Source organism: Lissotriton vulgaris, unplaced genomic scaffold (assembly GCF_964263255.1).
Source record: "Lissotriton vulgaris unplaced genomic scaffold, aLisVul1.2 SCAFFOLD_2047, whole genome shotgun sequence".
Taxonomy (NCBI): Eukaryota; Metazoa; Chordata; class Amphibia; order Caudata; family Salamandridae; genus Lissotriton; species Lissotriton vulgaris.
Genome location: NW_028247943.1, coordinates 293925 through 313475, shown reverse-complemented (window position 1 = coordinate 313475; position 19551 = coordinate 293925). Strand labels below are relative to the sequence as shown.

At 43.4% G+C, this 19551-nt stretch overlaps 1 protein-coding gene across 1 annotated transcript in view; it reads left to right on the top strand.

The window, feature by feature from the left end:
* The window catches only part of CACNA2D2 (calcium voltage-gated channel auxiliary subunit alpha2delta 2), a gene marked incomplete at its 5' end in the record, with an annotated part of 448456 nt that overhangs the window by 144377 nt on the left and 284528 nt on the right, over positions 1-19551 (top strand). Inside the window, one exon of the mRNA XM_086949852.1 lies at positions 5738-5812. Within this exon, the coding sequence (XP_086805978.1) occupies positions 5738-5812 (75 nt within the window). The remainder of the gene's footprint in view (positions 1-5737; positions 5813-19551) is intronic.

The following is a 19551-nucleotide window of genomic DNA, read 5'->3' as shown; positions in this document are numbered from 1 at the left end:
CTTAACTCAAGAGTGTAACTGCTAAGAGGAAGGACCCACCATGTCGTTCTGCCAGGCAAGCAGCTATGATGGCAAACGTGGCTTTATCATATAGATTCCTTCTAGCAAAGGCGGCACTGGGCAATGAATGAAGGGTTAGGAACCTAGCCGTGAGTGTTCCAATGGATGTTGGTTTTTCATTTGAAGTGACTGGAGAGGTATGCTGGTCTGGGGTGTTTAGAGAGAGACAGTGCTTCCGATATGTCTGCCTTAACCCCTCCAATTGCTCTTAATATAGTGGTTGTTCACTTGATACTGTCACTCTTTCCATGCTAGATTGTGGTTGAAACCCATGTTGACTTATTGTGGCTAGTGGCTACCAATCCAAAACACTCGCTGATGTGTGAGGAAACTTCTGCACATATTTATAGTTGATGGAGACTGACACGTTTGCACACTGTCTGATTTATGCTTGCTACAACCCTCAGATCACCAAACATGTCTTCTGTGGAGGATGGATTTTGACAGAACTCTGATAATACTACTGCAAGAGGGAAATGGGTCACTCTGTAGAAGCCAACTTGCACAAATGGAGTGGGGATGAGAGTGTTGGGCATGTTACTTTATTTAATGCTCATTAAACATGTGGGGTTATGTCATTCCTGCAACCTCCATAGACTCACTGAATTTTTCAGAACGTTATCCACTGATTACATTTACCTTCTGTGCTTTCTCTTCATGGCCTCTATTTATCTAGGACCTGAATTACCGGCACATATACACAGGTTGTCTTACAATTGAAAGTGCTTCACCCCTTGTTATGTTCGCAAACCTAATATGGTATCATGGTTCCTGAAATGCTCATAATCGCATCTACCCCATGGAGGCCAACTGTGTGGATGTGTTCTTGCTCTAATGGTGTTTATAAACTACACATCATTTCCATTCCATTATTTAGGTTCATGAAAAAGTTGCCTTTCTGCTGCTTTTAGAAACTTCTAAGAATATTATTTCATCTTGGTGAATTCTTCCATGAAATGCTATTTCATCCTGTGTTTCATTTTCCCTTCTGTTGTTTGCATGTTCCTTCAAACGTTCATTATTTGCTTTTGCCTCTTAAAGAGTGCTTCTTCTTCTAAACTCAAAATGTTACATATAGAGTGGTCATGAGAGGCCAGTTATATTTTTTCCTCAAATAGGGTCTTCCCACAGCGTTATCCCAAAGTGTTTTAGCCCCATCGAGAAGAGAGTATATTGGTGTTTACCTCTCTCTTTTTAACTATATCCCCTCTTCAATGGGTTTCTGTCTGGCAAATTTCAGTAGCCGGCTTTATAGGCATCCACCTAGAAATGACCCTTGTCTTTAACATAACCTAGTATATTGAGCACTAAACCTAATTATTAAAACTTAAATCCAACTCCTGCTCAAATGACACAGTAAAGCCCTCTTGTTAACATAACATATTATTTCCATAAGTAGGACATGGGGGATTTCAGGAAGCACTGGCTATTTTTCAAATGTTCTGATGGTATCATCAGGACTTGGACACTCAACCACATATGTTGCCTGGAAAAACATTTGTCACCCAGGAAATCTGCTTGGTACAAACCAATATTCTCTAAATACTGCAGTTTGTTGTTCTGTTTCTAGAGTAGTTGCCCAGCTTGACCAGGAAGTGCTCTCTAAAAAGTTGAAGATATGTTTGATCCCTACTGTACATTTATTACATGTCAATCATCTTTTAAAGTGCATCGTACACCACTAGGTGGTATAATAGTGCTGAGAGCATTTGTACAGTGAGCTAATCTAAGGTAGTCCTCCACTGACTGCAGAGTTAGGTTTTAATGACGCTGCTGAATGGCATATTGTGTGACAGATATGGGGTTTGCGTTGAGCTAATTCCAAGGCATTTCTGCTTGGTAACTTCAAGCTGACTGGTTCAGTGGGCCAGTCAAATGTTGGGCCCTTTCAGAAGACCTGATGAAGAGAGCGGAGCTGTAAGGGAATAAATAGATTTAGTTTCATGCAAAACAGTGATCCACCATCATACATGGCCAAGCAGAGAGACAAATGAACCCTGTAATTTGTCATTTTCTGCCTGGTTATCCATATTTATTACGCTTAGAAACAAAGAAGGGCAGCTAATGTTGTCTACAAAGAAAGGCAGCTAACTTTGTTTACAAAGAAGGGCAGCTAATGTTGTCTACAAAGAAGGGCAGCTAACTTTGTTTACAAAGAAGGGCAGCTAACTTTGTTTACAAAGAAGGGCAGCTAATGTTGTCTACAAAGAAGGGCAGCTAACTTTGTTTACAAAGAAGGGCAGCTAATGTTGTCTACAAAGAAAGGCAGCTAACTTTGTTTACAAAGAAGGGCAGCTAATGTTGTCTACAAAGAAGGGCAGCTAACCTTGTCTACAAAGAAGGGCAGCTAATGTTGTCTACAAAGAAGGGCAGCTAACTTTGTTTACAAAGAAGGGCTGCGAACTTTGTCTTCAAAGAAGGGCTGCGAACTTTGTCTACAAAGACGGGCAGCTAACTTTGTTTACAAAGAAGGGCTGCGAACTTTGTCTACAAAGAAGGGCTGCGAACTTTGTCTACAAAGAAGGGCAGCTAACTTTGTCTATAAAGAAGGGCAGCTAACATTGTCTACAAAGAAGGGTAGCTAAATGGTTGTTTGTAAAATGATACTTTTTCGTAACCCTACGCGCTCGGATTTCTGTGATATGCCAAGACCTTACACACGAAGAGCTTCACAAAACAGGCGTGTGCCAATAGTGTGTGTGAGTACCGAACGTTTCCATGCGCAAGATAAAAAAAACTCAACAGCAGCATTCGCATACACCTAGAGCTTTAATGAACCCGATTAGCAGTCTTACATCTCTGTAAGGTGATGAGTATCACAAGATTCTATGATTCATGTCCTGGATGTTTGTGACCATTGCTGTCTGGACTGCACTTTATTTGGTCCAACTCTTACGTGGTTCTCTTATTGTTTACCATTGTAGGGTGAGGAGAAGGCGGTTGTGGGAACATGACTGAATAAGGCAGGGTAAATCCAGGCCAGTGGCAGCATTATATGCTTTGGTAATTCAAGGGTTGAGTGTGGGTGGGGGTGTGCTCCTGTTGGCAGTTCCTGTACCTACAGTGGTTTCTTCAGGTGTGCAGCGGCACTCAGTGAAATCAGGCCTTTGGGCGTATTTACAAGCCCCTTGTGTTGCTGGTACGTCACTTTTTCCCCCAGTTAAAAGTGACACACCAGCTATGACAGGGGCTTGTAAATAAGCCTTCCTGTGTCTCCAGACCTAGAAGTATTTGGTCTGGAGATATTAAGCTACTTGTAATGGCCCAGGGTTGATCCCCTCCTCGTCAGAGGCAACACTCTGGAGGGATACAACAGCTGTTAATGAGGGCCTGAGTGATGTATCTTTAACCCACTTAACTCAAGAGTGTAACTGCTAAGAGGAAGGACCCACCATGTCGCTCTGCCAGGCAAGCAGCTATGATGGCAAACGTGGCTTTATCATATAGATTCCTTCTAGCAAAGGCGGCACTGGGCAATGAATGAAGGGTTAGGAACCTAGCCGTGAGTGTTCCAATGGATGTTGGTTTTTCATTTGAAGTGACTGGAGAGGTATGCTGGTCTGGGGTGTTTAGAGAGAGACAGTGCTTCCGATATGTCTGCCATAACCCCTCCAATTGCTCTTAATATAGTGGTTGTTCACTTGATACTGTCACTCTTTCCATGCTAGATTGTGGTTGAAACCCATGTTGACTTATTGTGGCTAGTGGCTACCAATCCAAAACACTCGCTGATGTGTGAGGAAACTTCTGCACATATTTATAGTTGATGGAGACTGACACGTTTGCACACTGTCTGATTTATGCTTGCTACAACCCTCAGATCACCAAACATGTCTTCTGTGGAGGATGGATTTTGACAGAACTCTGATAATACTACTGCAAGAGGGAAATGGGTCACTCTGTAGAAGCCAACTTGCACAAATGGAGTGGGGATGAGAGTGTTGGGCATGTTACTTTATTTAATGCTCATTAAACATGTGGGGTTATGTCATTCCTGCAACCTCCATAGACTCACTGAATTTTTCAGAACGTTATCCACTGATTACATTTACCTTCTGTGCTTTCTCTTCATGGCCTCTATTTATCTAGGACCTGAATTACCGGCACATATACACAGGTTGTCTTACAATTGAAAGTGCTTCACCCCTTGTTATGTTCGCAAACCTAATATGGTATCATGGTTCCTGAAATGCTCATAATCGCATCTACCCCATGGAGGCCAACTGTGTGGATGTGTTCTTGCTCTAATGGTGTTTATAAACTACACATCATTTCCATTCCATTATTTAGGTTCATGAAAAAGTTGCCTTTCTGCTGCTTATAGAAACTTCTAAGAATATTATTTCATCTTGGTGAATTCTTCCATGAAATGCTATTTCATCCTGTGTTTCATTTTCCCTTCTGTTGTTTGCATGTTCCTTCAAACGTTCATTATTTGCTTTTGCCTCTTAAAGAGTGCTTCTTCTTCTAAACTCAAAATGTTACATATAGAGTGGTCATGAGAGGCCAGTTATATTTTTTCCTCAAATAGGGTCTTCCCACAGCGTTATCCCAAAGTGTTTTAGCCCCATCGAGAAGAGAGTATATTGGTGTTTACCTCTCTCTTTTTAACTATATCCCCTCTTCAATGGGTTTCTGTCTGGCAAATTTCAGTAGCCGGCTTTATAGGCATCCACCTAGAAATGACCCTTGTCTTTAACATAACCTAGTATATTGAGCACTAAACCTAATTATTAAAACTTAAATCCAACTCCTGCTCAAATGACACAGTAAAGCCCTCTTGTTAACATAACATATTATTTCCATAAGTAGGACATGGGGGATTTCAGGAAGCACTGGCTATTTTTCAAATGTTCTGATGGTATCATCAGGACTTGGACACTCAACCACATATGTTGCCTGGAAAAACATTTGTCACCCAGGAAATCTGCTTGGTACAAACCAATATTCTCTAAATACTGCAGTTTGTTGTTCTGTTTCTAGAGTAGTTGCCCAGCTTGACCAGGAAGTGCTCTCTAAAAAGTTGAAGATATGTTTGATCCCTACTGTACATTTATTACATGTCAATCATCTTTTGAAGTGCATCGTACACCACTAGGTGGTATAATAGTGCTGAGAGCGTTTGTACAGTGAGCTAATCTAAGGTAGTCCTCCACTGACTGCAGAGTTAGGTTTTAATGACGCTGCTGAATGGCTTATTGTGTGACAGATATGGGGTTTGCGTTGAGCTAATTCCAAGGCATTTCTGCTTGGTAACTTCAAGCTGACTGGTTCAGTGGGCCAGTCAAATGTTGGGCCCTTTCAGAAGACCTGATGAAGAGAGCGGAGCTGTAAGGGAATAAATAGATTTAGTTTCATGCAAAACAGTGATCCACCATCATACATGGCCAAGCAGAGAGACAAATGAACCCTGTAATTTGTCATTTTCTGCCTGGTTATCCATATTTATTACGCTTAGAAACAATGTGGCATTATGTGTGCATGTGCACAGTCTCTGGTGGAAAACAACCTCAAGCAATAAGTTATGAGGAACGTCCAGGTAACAAAATGATTTATTAATGAAATATTGTTCCAATATTACTGATGATTTGTCAAGAACCTTTGTGAATGAGGAAGTTGTTGCTGAACTGCTGTTTGTTGCTAAGTGCTTTTTATATCTTTCTCATTTGTTTCACAGTTAGGGGCAAATGGCTATGTCTTTGCCTTGGACCTGAATGGATATGTCTTACTCCATCCAAATCTGCAACCCCAGGTAAGATGCCATTATTCTTAAAATTTCCAACCTCAGGTAAGACATACAGGTAGATTCATCAAGCCGAAATCGGCTCGCAAAGGGCCAGAATCTGAGAATCTGGCCCTTTGCGAGCGCTATTTTTCAATTTGGGATTCATCATCCCAAATGCAAAAATCGCAATTCTAGAAATCGCTAAATAGCGATTAATTGCATTTAAGGAATCTCAATTTGAGATTCCTTAAATGCAATTCATGAACCATTTTAAAATTGCGAATTTGCAATCTAGGGCCGCTATTTACCGCGAAGTCTAACTACGGCCTTTAGGCCCTTAGGAATGAATGGGAAAGCCATTCCTTATTTGCGATTAGTAATTAGCGAATCGCAAATAAGGAAGCAGTAGAAATCACATAAAATATTGCGATTTCTACATGCATCCCGTTTTGCGAGTCTTTAATAGCAAATCCTTAAAATTCGCTAATAAGGACTCGCAAAACGTTACTTTGATGAATCTGGGGGATAGTCACAGCAAAAATCTGAAAACTGTGATTGAATAAGAGATGTGCAATACCAACACAGTTTGCCAGATGAGCGCAAGTGAGTTCATGCCATCGTGACAGTTTCAGGAAATGGACCCAAGGCATTTGATAAAAAAAGGACCTTTGCTTTTAAATCAAGAAATTAAATTTGAACTTTATCTGAATGTTTCAATTGAATACTTAATTCTTCTTGTGTTGTGAACCCATAATATTATTTCTGGCCGTTCTTCTGGAAATGAAAATAAGAATACATTTCAAGGTTGGCACCAGTCAGAATCATACCTAGAAATCTTTAGAATTCTCATGATCAGAGAGGAACTCAAAACTTGCAAAATAAACAAAAAGATCCCTTTTATTAAACACGCATTAGCTAAGCCCATAGGTTATGCCTTTTGGTTTTGCGATTGTTTATGCTCATGCAGTTCAGCAACAGAAAACAGAAAATGATTGCAGATGCAGAATACCGTCAGCCCAAAAAAGGCCCACACATGATGATGTACCCGCTCACACATGTCACTGTGCATGCACATGTAAACATCATGATGGGAGGTTTGGGGAACAAGAAAGGAGCAGGATGAGAGTAGTTTAGGACTGGAAATGGAGAGGAAATAATTGACAAGTTTGCATGAAACAAACATGGAGAGATTGGGGTGGAGATTAGCAGGGGAGGCTGCACACAGTGGAGGCAAGAAAACACATGCACTACCATGGAGTGCTAAATGAAAAAGAAAAAAGTAGCTCCCTGTATGGAGCCTTGAAATTCTGCAGGTCATCCTATCAAAAGGGTGGTAAAGAAGGTATGTTATTGGTAGGTGCAAAACACAATAAGAAGAAGGAAGACCATAGAAGCAACCAAATGAGATTAAAAGAAGGACAACAAATGATCAGCCATGGACTGACCCTAATTCTAATATCTAGTCGTGAATACAAGTTCCCTTGTAAATTGGTATTCCTTATGCAGGCTCCTATTTGTGCAGGGATTGTAGTTATATGCAGTGCAATGTTTATCACACCGAAGTGCAGTGAAGTTTTTCACACTGAACTATATCTCACCAGAAATTGGTTGATGCGACAAAGTGATCACCCTCTGTTAAATTTCAGCAGTTTAAACCTGGCGGAATTTAATAGGGGGGTATGGCCGGTATTTACAGAGAAGGAGGAGTTTGGTGCATTAAGCATCAACATCTACATGTTATCTCTCATTAGAAAGCAGAAAAATAGTGATTGAACTAGTCATTGCAGCAAGATGTGATTATTATGATTCTCTTTATTTCAGGATCTCAACATTTATTTTTTTAAGATTTCAGATAGTCCAAAGATACGCTTCAAGATTTGTCATCCTTTCACCACATTTTTCATCTGTTAGTTCTCAGTTTTTAGCTCACCCAGCTTCATTGGTATCCCATTCAAAGTAGAATCTCCTTCAAAGTCTTCTTTTCAGTTCACAAATGCCTATAGGGTGAGGCTACAGACTTCTTAAAAACTAAAATCTGCAAATACACTCCAGCACACACCATTCGTTCCTCTGCTGAATCACTTCTTAGCCAACCATCTTTCAAAAAACTCAACTTTCGAGGCAAAGCCTTTTCTACTATGCCACCTAATCTCTGGAACATCCTTCCTTTGGACGTAAAAAAAACCTCTTCTCACATTCTTTTCAGGTAGAAACAAAAAATTATTTTTAAGGTCTCTCTTAAGCACCAAATGACCATTTGGTGGATGTAACTCATAATAAATATTCATTAACATAAACAGACCTTTTAAAAGAATTATGAACCCAGGTGAATCGGATTTTAGCGGGTGTGTTAAATTTTACATATCGCTCAAGGGGACTTGTTTTTAGCTCTTAAGTATTAGTATGGGACACAGAAGGTCTTCATCAACAGACAGCCACAAGCTGCCTGTAAGAAATACCTAAAAACCTTAATTCAACAGCAGTTATATTGTATTTAATAGCCGTATTATAAAATGAAATTTGAGGCTCGATGATAGCTGAGAGTGAATTAATGTAATAATTGTATCAAATATATTTCTGTACAATAGAAAAATTGGCTGCCAGAATGGAATTGGAGCATGCTATTAACTTTCTTTTCTTACACAAACACACTTGTGAATGATTTAGCCAGTTTAAGAAGCAATTGTACGTGTGCGTTTTTAGACATGCAGTTGAAGCCAAACTATGGGAAACACAGTTAGACCCACATTACAAGTTGCCTGGATAAAATGCTTCCGAATTCCTGCACCAATACTGCAAGGATTGCTAATTCCGTGGTACATGTGTGCCGTTCCAATAGTTAAACCACTTTATTCGGTTAATAAAAACCATAAAAGTGCAACACATACACCATATTACACAACACAATAAAAATCCTCTTACAATATAATTTATCACTAAATGTGGGTGGCCTAAAAATCATTACAAAATGTAATTTCATTCAGACCTAAAAAAAACTCGAGTTATCATTGATACATATGTGGTAACATATAACTGTTATACAAGATTGAAAAACAGTTCACAATTAAAAAGCCAGCATTAACCTCTTCAGCACGGAGCAAATTTTCGCGCTGTGCTGAAGGTTCTATTGAGCGGGCGGGGCCATAACGGAGTGGTTCTGTCATTAGCAAAGCCCAAACGGCGTTCATGAAGGAACCACTCCGTCATGAACACTGAAGGGGTTAAAACGGACCTCGCTTAAACATACAGGTGTTCTCGAGATGCTTTTCAGGGGAAGCCGATTCCTCCTAAGCCTAACGGCTGCAACTAGGTAGCTTGCAATATTAAAAATCTCCCATGGGATATTCAACATCTGAATATGAGGAAGAGCAGGTCTGACCTGTATAAAAGCTTTCCCCCTTACAATTGGCAATAAAAACCTGCTATTAATAACCCTGTAATGATTGCAAAACATTAAAAAGTGCATAGTATCCTGGGTTGAGAAATTGTCACAAATACAAGGTCCCAAATTGCACGCCCTACTCCAGCCAAATGGTTCGGCTAATAAAAAATTAATCTGGTTAAAATTAAACCTAGTTAAAAGCAGACGATGGAAGGGCTTGGTGACAATTGTCATATAGGGTTCAATCTGGGGACAAGTTTTTAACAGAAAATAAACTTTAACTGAGGTTTTTTTTCAACTCCATCTCTTCTCTCTCACCCGACAATAAATTCATAAAATGTATTTCAACACAACCCAGTTCTTCTTTTCTTATTTTGTCCAGCAAATCAAAGAGGTCGGGTCTACCCAATTTATGTAGGCTTTGCTTAACATATTGAAGCCACTGAATACAGCTTACTCGTTCCATGGAGTCCCTGATAATCTCATGATTCAGAGTTAGTTCTGGGTTAATCCAGGATTTAGCCCAGCAAACCAGTGGAGCTAATATGATACATAGCTAATGCCTAACTCCTGGTGTATTACAAAGGTAGAGGTAGATTGGGGGACCTACAAAAGAGTATGTAAAAACGTATTTTCAACTGTATGTAGCCCCTCTACCGGCTTGTAACCACAGATAGCAGATCCATACATTGCAGTGGCTAAACATTTGGACCTATAGATGTTAAACATAGCTGTGACAGGTCTGGCCCCCAATCACTGAGCAAAACCATGAACTGCGGCCGTCTTTCTTGCCATCGCATTTATTATGGCCTTTTCCTGTGGAACCCACAAGCCCCTCTCATCAAATAATACCCCCAGATAGGTAAAGGGGGTCACCCTAGACAACTCTAGGCCTTCACAATAGAGGGATTTTATCTTACCTGGTCTCTGACCCATGATCATTGTATTGGATTTAGCTATATTGACTACTGGATCCAATGATTTCATGAAGGCCCCAAAGGAATCCAAAAGCCTCTGAAGCCCTACAGCTGTGTGGTCCAGTAAGACAGTGTCATTCCCCATATAACCCTGTTCCCAATTCATGGGATGTCTAAGCTGGCAGAATCTAGGGACTTTCCTAAATTATTTATGTATAAATTAAAGAGCAAGGGAGCTAAAATGCAGCCCTGACGGACGCCTCTTCCGGGCTTAAAGTGCCTTTTGCAATTACCTTCTTGGTTGACTCTCACCCTTGCGGAGAGATCCTTATGTAAGTCAGCCAAGAAGTAAACTAGACTTTGATCTATTCCCATATCTATCAGAATGGACCATAGCTTTGATCTATTTACCAGATCAAAAGCAGAGGAGCGGTCCATGAAGGCCAGCTATAAAGTACCCTATTTGGCCAGTGTATATTTCCCTACAAAAAAATATAAGTTTAGACACTGATCTAGTGTACATCTTCCTTGTCTAAAACCATATTGGAAATTTGTTAAGACACCAGTCTCATCAGCCAGTCCAATAACCTAATTAAAAATACTCTCTCTAGTACTTTTAAGGTAGAGTCAATTAAAAATATCGGTCTGTAGCAACATGGATCCCCTCTCTGGCCTTTCTTAAAAACTTGGATAATAATGGAGGAGGACTATGATGATGGAAAACCCTGCTGACTTGACTCATTATTTGCCTTTGTCAAAATCTTCGCCCAAAATGTTGGATTTTGTTTATATAAATCGGCCAGAAAACTGTCCTGACCAGGGGCCTTATTGCTGGATATTTGAACTATTGCTAGTTCTACTTTGCTTTCATTAAAAAACATTTCAGTGGGCTTCCTAATATTTTCTAGACTAGCAGGTAAATCCAGAGTGGCAGGGGTCTTATATATGGACTCAAAGTGGGAGAACCATTGGGCCTCAGTGATGTTGCATTCTTGGGAGTATTCTCAAGTCCAGAAAAAAAGGTTTATTTACGATGGCCCAAAATCTAGAGCTGTCCTTCAAAACCTCCACTGCTAATAATTAGTTCCAGGTCTCATTTCTGATTTCATTTTTCGGTTATTTAAGGCAGACTTATAAAGCTTTCTTAACAAGGCTATATAAGCCTTGTCTCGAGGGTCCTGTTTCAGAGGGACTACCAACTTGGGGTGTGCTTTAGAACAGTTACTGTCAAACCAACTTTCACCAATTTGTTGCCGGGACCTAGGAGGTAAAGAGAGACATAATGCTACCTGCGTGCAAATGCCTTCAAAAGCTCTAAGTACCTCAGCCCCCCAATTGGAGTTGTCAAGGCAGAATGCAAGTTTGTCCTCGGCATTCTCATAGAGATCCTGGAAGAAGAGATCCGGGATAACTTTGGACCATTTTAGCCTCTGACCCTGGTCAGTTGGTTTTAAACAGGTCTCACTACATTACATTTCTTGTTTACCTTTTAGGCCACAGCCCCATGCCCAACACTACTACGACTAGGTTGTGGTCACTAAAATGGGACCACCTAGCATTATAAAAAATTACCTGAGATGACAAAACGGTAGAGATAAATATAAAATCTATTGTAGTATCCCGCCCTTAAGATTTGAATGTGAGGGTCTTTGCTTCTGTTGCATTACAGCTTGGTTCAATGAGATCCTCCAAACAGTCCCTTTGCTGTGTATGCTCAAAATGTGTAATGGAGCAATCAATGTTTGAACACCTGACTATTTGTTGAAATTTCACAATTCTGGTTTTATGATAGCTAGATTTTGCCTGAGTTTCTGGTGAAATTTATATGGTTATAATTGGGAGTGATCTTATTATACTGCTCTTGTAATGGCACATCACAACAGATGAAAACATAGAGCAAAAGAATGTGAATTGTATGCTGATTTTAACAATTCATAGCAATGGTGAATGAAAACAACATATGTTCTATTTTCGGGCAAAATTTTAACTATCCCAACATAATTTGTGTAAGTTCAGGAATCTACAATTCCACTTGTTACATGAAATTTCCTAAATTACACCATGTTGGATATGTATGTCGACATTTGCAGCAAACGTTTTGCAAAGGAGCACGGGAAAATCACAACCAGAACACGCACGACTTTTGATTGCGACAGTTGTGTTGTTTGCACTATATTTTACTGCAAAGTGGGTGCTAGAGACAAAAATGTGCATGAGAATTTTTTTTGCTGAATTATAGCATTAAATGACAGATTCACAATGTACATATTTACTCATAATTTCACGAACTTTTCCTGAAATTTCGGGTAGTTTTGCAAAAGCAAATTAGGCCAATACGACACAACCCTACTTTGATCCCTCCTTGCCTTTAAAATGTAAAAATGCTTTGTTTTCACAGATGCTGCTGTTTCCACAAACATATGTTGAGAGATAAATTTGTGTTTTGCAGGCTTTATCTATACCAATTGCGTAATTTTTCTGACATTTGGTATACTGTTTCAAGATTACACTAAACCCAGCTTGTGGAAATATTCAGAAAGGGGAAAACACATTTTTCACCTTGTGTTAGCAGTTTTATAAGTTTTCACCTATATTTCCAATGTTGTAGTTCAAACTAGCCTGTAATAATTGAGGGAAAGAGTTGCAATGCATATGGATCCCTCAGAAAACGCAGCATTTCTGAAATGCATACAAAAGTCTGAATTTGGAAAGGTGTAATTTTCTGAAATAAACTAGTTCAAATGTGAAAACAAATTGTGAAAGTAAGAAACATTAAAAATTTCCATGTGCATCTTTGCAGAAGAAAGTAAATATAGGAAAATGTTGTACTGTTACATACACAAAAAATTCTAGTCACACACACACACACATATATATATATATATACAGAGTATATATATATATATATATATATATATATATATATATATATATATATATATATATATATATATATATATATATATATATATATATATATATATATATATATATATATATTGCACCCAGCTTCTCCCAGGAGAGACAAATCAGCTCGCACTCATGAAATTTAAGCAATCTGTAACCTGATACGTTTTAAAGCTGTGATTTATGCAGCATGCCAGTGAACCTCTACGCGTTTCGATCTTAACAAAAATCTTATTCACAAGACTGGTAAATCAACCTATGTCATATTTTTTTCTCTTTTTTAAACTGTTCATGGTAGTCTCTTACATCACTTCCTGCGGCATGTTGCAAGGCATTCTGGTTACTGTAGTTGTATGTGATCAACCTATATTTACAATCAAAATTAAATAAAACAAACCAATAAAAAACATACACAAAACGATAATAAACATACTCTTTTGCCCTGGTACCTTTTCAAATTGAAATGTTTTACATAATCCAGGCATTATTTACAGATGTGTTTAAAGAAGAATTTTTAATTTGTTTTCTTAACTGGTGTTGTAACTGGATACCAAATGTAATTGTGACCATCTCCCAATTATTCCTACTTTGCATGTTGAGTTGGAGCACATACTCTTTAATCAATGTCAACACGCGGAACTGATGTACCAGACCGGTCAGCAATTGGTCACATGGGCATTATTTCTACTTTTACTATATTGTCCTACCTTCCAGTGGGTGTAAGCTGCGACTGAGCTCCCTATATGCTGTTTTTACCACTTCTTTCTCTAATTCTTAGAATTATCTTTGCAAATTTGTTATAGTTACCAACCTTATTTTGATTATATCATTCTATCATTCACTCAGATACATTTCTATAGTCGGAAGTTTTTGGAATATGTACAAATCAATGAAATAATAATGAAATTAGGAATGTGATATCACCTACACCAAAAGTGCCTAGTAAAATTCGGGGAGGCAATTATTAACATATCATGTCCCATATGTTCACCTATTATATTTACAAATGTGAGTGCAGTTCCTCATCTTGATTCAGCCCATTAGGTGTCAGAGTTCGAAAGTTAAGGATGTGTCTTGATTCTTTAGTCTTAGAATCTTTTCTCTGACTCCTTCTCTGATGTGTCTGGCTACTGCTTCCACCGCATAGAAAGTCATGTTTTCCCACTTTCCCCATGTTCTTTCTCCATTTGCTTGGCAACTGCGTTACTCCTGTTGTTGTTAATTGTAGCTCGTACATGCTCAAGAATACGCTTTTTAAGTTCATATTTAGTACTGCCCCCATATTTTAATGAACAGGGACATTCAATGATGTAAATCACAAATGGACTTTTGCAATTTATGAGCTGTTGGATTTTCCATGTTCGTTTATTAGCCATCAAAATTTCTTTGGTGTTCCTCGCAATTGTACAGACTTTACAATTGGTGCATTTATAAAAGCCTTGTGGTTTTAACAATGTCTCCTGCTTTTTTCTGGATAAAAAATGACTGTGGGTCAGCTGATCTTTCAAGTTCATTGCCCTTCGAAAGGTAATGTTCGCTTGGTTTCTTATTATTCCAGTGACTGTTGGATCAAGGTGTAATGTATGCCAATTTCTGCGCATGAATTTTGTGATTTGTTTGTTTTCGGTAGAGTAAGTACTAATCAGACATATTTTTCGTTCATTTTCTTCATTCAGTTGGGGAATTCTTCCCTTCAATAGTTTGGTTCTCAGTAGCTTCATTGTTCTTTGTAAAGATGCTGTAACAATTTTCGGGTTATACTTCCGTGTCTGAAATCTTTCAGTTGCCAAGCGACAATTCCTTTGCCACTCCTCTTTCTGATAACAGATTGTTTTTATTCTGAGGAATTCCCCATATGGGATATTGTTGATCAGACTGGATTGGTGGAAACTTTACTCATGGAGGACAGAGTTTGTCGCTGTGCTCTTGTGGTGTAAAGTGGTGTGGACTTGATTGTTTTGAATATAGATCTCAGTGTCCAAAAATACAACACGTTCCTTACTGGTGTTATATTAAATTTCAAACTTGTTTCTGTGTTGTTCAAAATCTCAAAATATTCTTGGAATTCCTTGTCAGTTCTATCCCAAATTAGCAGCAAATCATCTATATACTGTAGCCACATTATAGTCTTGTTTAAATAGTGAATATTTTCAGATGTCCAGGCCACAGTATTTTCCCACCACCCCATGGTAAGGCAGGCAACACTGGGGCTAAATGAAAAGTCCATTGCGGTCCCTTTGGCAGAATATTTACTCCACAAACATGAATGTGTTTTGTTCCAGACAGATTTTAATCATCTCTAATAGCATTCTTTTGTGGTCCGCAAATTGGATGTTTCTTTCTTGCAAAAAATATTTGCATGCTCTTAGACCGATATCGTTTCTTATGTTCGTATAAAGTGATATCACGTACATAGTGACCAATTGATGGGGGTGTGGCCAAGTGCGCGATGTGAGGAGACGTGCCCGGGCTGAGCTCCGAGCGAAGCTCCCCTACCACGGGCCAATTCTCCTTCATTTCAGGCACCACCGGGCTCAAACTCGAACCGAGTGCCCCCGGGAGCCCGATCCACCACCACAGAAATTTCCAGGCGGATCGGAGCACCGGTTCTTCCGACCGGCGACAACTGCGACTGCTACCCGCCCAGGCCTCACTTCCGGCCGGCGGCCCCTTCTACTTGAGTCCGGGGATCTGCCCAGCGAGGTAGGCCGCGACACGTGTGAACTCCCCAGCACGGACGAGTGGGGGAAAGAGACCACGCAACGACAGCAGGTGCCCCCAGCATCCCATCTACACAGGGGCCCTGGACACGAGTGGGAGACATAGCGCCACGGCCCGCAATGAGCTGCAAATCCACTCACCCTGCCAACTGACACCACGGGCACCCTGCCACACCCGGGGAACACCAGAAGGAGATCGCGCTCGATCATTTAGGGGCCCGCACAGACAGCGTTACCCCTGACCCACGGCGGACAACAACGAGAGCGGACCCGCTCGGCCCCTTGGGCCCCCACACCAGCCTACCGCCCTGCGACGGGCCCAACAAGGGGGAAGAGTCAGCACCGCGACACCCGCTCCCCCAACGAACTCACTGCTCAGAGACCCCAGTAGCTGCAAGCAGGCGCACCATGCTGGCCCATGGCGAACTGCGCCACTGACCCGCCTTACCTACTGGCACTGGGGACATCCCGCAGAACTTGGAGGGCGCCGGCAGACGATCGCGCTCAATCACCTGGAGGCCCGCACTGGCAGCATCCCCCCTAGGTCTGAACGAACGACAACGGAGGCTGTGTGGCCCTCTCCCTCCGGACATCGATCCCCGCCCACCGTCTGGTAATAGACATTGGTCAACGCCGGACCCGTCTAGCATCGGGGAGCCCGGCCCGCACAACATGCAAACGGCAGGCACGCTAGGGCAGCCCATCTGACAGCCAGCCTTACACCAGGAGGGTCGACCAGGCCCAAGCGGGCAAGGAACCAGAGCGACCCCACGCTCTCCACCTCGACTAACCCTGTACTGCACTTCACCGTGCCCCGCATGACTCCTGACGACGTCCGGGATCACCCGGCGGGGCGCGCCTTCCCAGGCCCACAGGACAGACGCAAGCAAAGGGAGCAAGCGACACGACCCGGAGGACCGCCACATGGCGCAGCTGAGGGGTGATTTGCACTAAAGACATTCACAGCGCCGACCAGTACACCTGGGGATCCCCATACCAGACAGAGAGCGGCCCCCTCGTCCTCTCCGGACGACACCATAGCGGGGAACCCCGAAACCCTACGGTGATACGGCCCACCCCTCCCCCCCACGCGGACTATACACCACCCGACACGGGCGGGGCGGAGTACCTGACCTGGAAACCAGCGCGCTCAGGCCCCCACGGTATTCATCGCAAAAGCCCGCCCAATCGGCTGCCCAGCTGTGAAGATCACCCACATGTCAGGGGGGACCAGAGCAAAGACCGGCACCGGTGGGTCACTGAGCAAAGGAAAAATGGTCAAAAACACGGAGACCGACAAAACCGCCTCCAAACTGGACACTATGCTGGCGGCCATGGAACGCCTGGAGGAATCCATGCAGCTAACCCGTACGTCACTGGAGAACCGGATCGATAAGGTGGCTGTGGACCTGACGCTCCTTCGAGCGGACCACAAGAAGCTGTCCGACCGCACCACGGCCTTGGAACAAACGATGGCGGAGACCACACCCAAGCTGACGCAGACAGATAAGCACGTCCGTGACTTACTCAACCGGGTGGAATTCCTCGAGGATAGAGCGGAAGATGCTGAAGGACGGGCCAGAAGAAACAATGTACGCATAGTGGGCCTGCCGGAACGATGGGAGCGGAGGGAGACGGCGGAACATATGGAGACCTGGCTCAGAGAGCTCCTTCCAGAAGGCACACTGTCACCACATTTTGTGGTGGAAAGAGCGCACAGGGTACCATCCCGTCCACCCCCGGAGGGCTCCAACCCGAGGCCGATGCTTATGCGGGTGCTGAACTACCGCGACCGGGACGCCATTCTCCGCGAAACGCGGAAACTATCGGACATACAGGTGGACAACGCCAAGGTGATGTTCTTCCCTGATTACACCATTCAAGTCCAGCGTCGGCGTCAATCGTTCCTCGAGGTGAAGCAACGGCTCAGACGCCTGGCTCTCAAGTACTCCTTGCTGTTTCCAGCACGTCTCAGAGTGGTGGCACAGGACAAAACACACTTCTTCGATACTCCAGAAGCGGCGGCGGCCTGGCTGGATTCAGGAGTGGATGCGAACTATGTACCTGCGCCGAAGGAGCAGCGCCGAAATCAAGGTACCCGCAGGCGGAGACAACGACACGCCTCGAGGGCCGGGTCGACAACCACAGATGCGGAAATCGGACCCACTCCAGAGCAAATTCAAACAGAACAACAGGAGGCCATCCGGATAGCAGCTGAGATCAGTGGATCACAATCACCCATCCTGATCTCCAACGCAAGCCCAAGATCACGCGGGAGCGAAGACGACGATTTCATGTACGGTCTGCCGGATGACTCGAACACTGAGGGCCTACCGGATGTCACACCCCAAACATCGGATCAGATAGTATAAGCGACCCCCCTCAACCTAGCCCAGGCTAGGCCCTTGCAATTGGTATTCTGTAACGGTTTGATCACTTCCTAGGCCGGCCCGGCCGGAGGTCCACATCGGCACTTCTGGGGACTACGGCAGCTATGTCCAGCCCCGTCTCCGGGTTCTGAGCTCCACTCCTGATCCCCCCCACCTACCGGCCCGTCACGGACCTGCCGTGACATCGAGAGCAGAGCCGGAGCGGTCCCATTGGCACATCACCAGGAACGAGTATCTGGTGGGGTGGACGGACCCCTAGAGGTGAGTGACCCCCCTGAGGGAATGGCAGATGGGATCCCCCCCCGGGGGTGGACTATCCGAGACCTGCAACATTGGGAACTCTGACCTGTCTGCGGACACTACCACTGACATTTGGTGCCTCCTGACACATTGCCCGTGGTGGGGAGCCGCCACAGCTCTCTCGGCGACTTGAACTAACTTGCTTCACCCAAGTGCTGAACTTCGTCATCCCCCATTGAACTCACGGATTGATTAAGCTCGATAGAGCGTTTGGGCAGCGACTCGTTCTGTTGTTGCCCTTTTGGTATTATGTTTCTGTTAAAGTTCTTCCTTTTGAGACTAGTGTGGACATTGAAGTGTTACAACGTGCATCCCTGGATCTGTGAGAGTGGGCGAGGGGACACAATAGTCACCGTTCGCGACCGCTGTGCATGCCTGGGTGGGGTGGGCTGGGGGTTGGGGGGGGGGGAGCGGGTACTTGGGCGTGATGCGCTTTGTGATGGCTACGGTTAAGTTTTGTACCTGGAATGTCAGGGGCATGCACACACCCTCACGTAGATACCAGGTGTACTCATACCTTAGGCGACATCAGGTCCAGATTGCACTACTACAGGAGACGCACTTGGTAGCCGCTGAGGTAGCCGCACTTCGCCGTAGGTGGAGGGGGCAGATATTCGCCACGACCTTTTCAGCGTTCGCACGGGGGGCCCTGATCTGGGTTAGACCCGGGGTTCCATTCGCACTAACACACAGCACTATCGACACTGAGGGACGCTACGTCTTCATACAGGGCAGACTAGACGGGCAACAGATTGTCATAGCCTCCATATACGCACCTAATGTAGAGCAGGGGAAATTCTTCACGCGCTTGTCAGCAGTAATTGCTCCCTGGCCAGATGTACCCTTGATGGTGGGTGGGGATTACAACTGCGTGCTAGATGTTTCCCTCGACCGCTCGTCCCCCCCAGCCGCAATCGCCCCAGCGCAAGCAACTTCCAGGGCCCTACTTGATTGGGCGGCACAATGGAACTTACACGATGCCTGGCGAGTCAGAAATCCCACCGCCCGGGTGTACTCCTACTACTCGGGCGCCCATTCCTTGCATGTTAGGCTGGACCGTTACATGCTGTCCCGAGACCTGATTTCCTCCGTGACTGACGCAGACTATCTGGGACGGACGCATTCGGACCACAACCCGCACACACTGGTC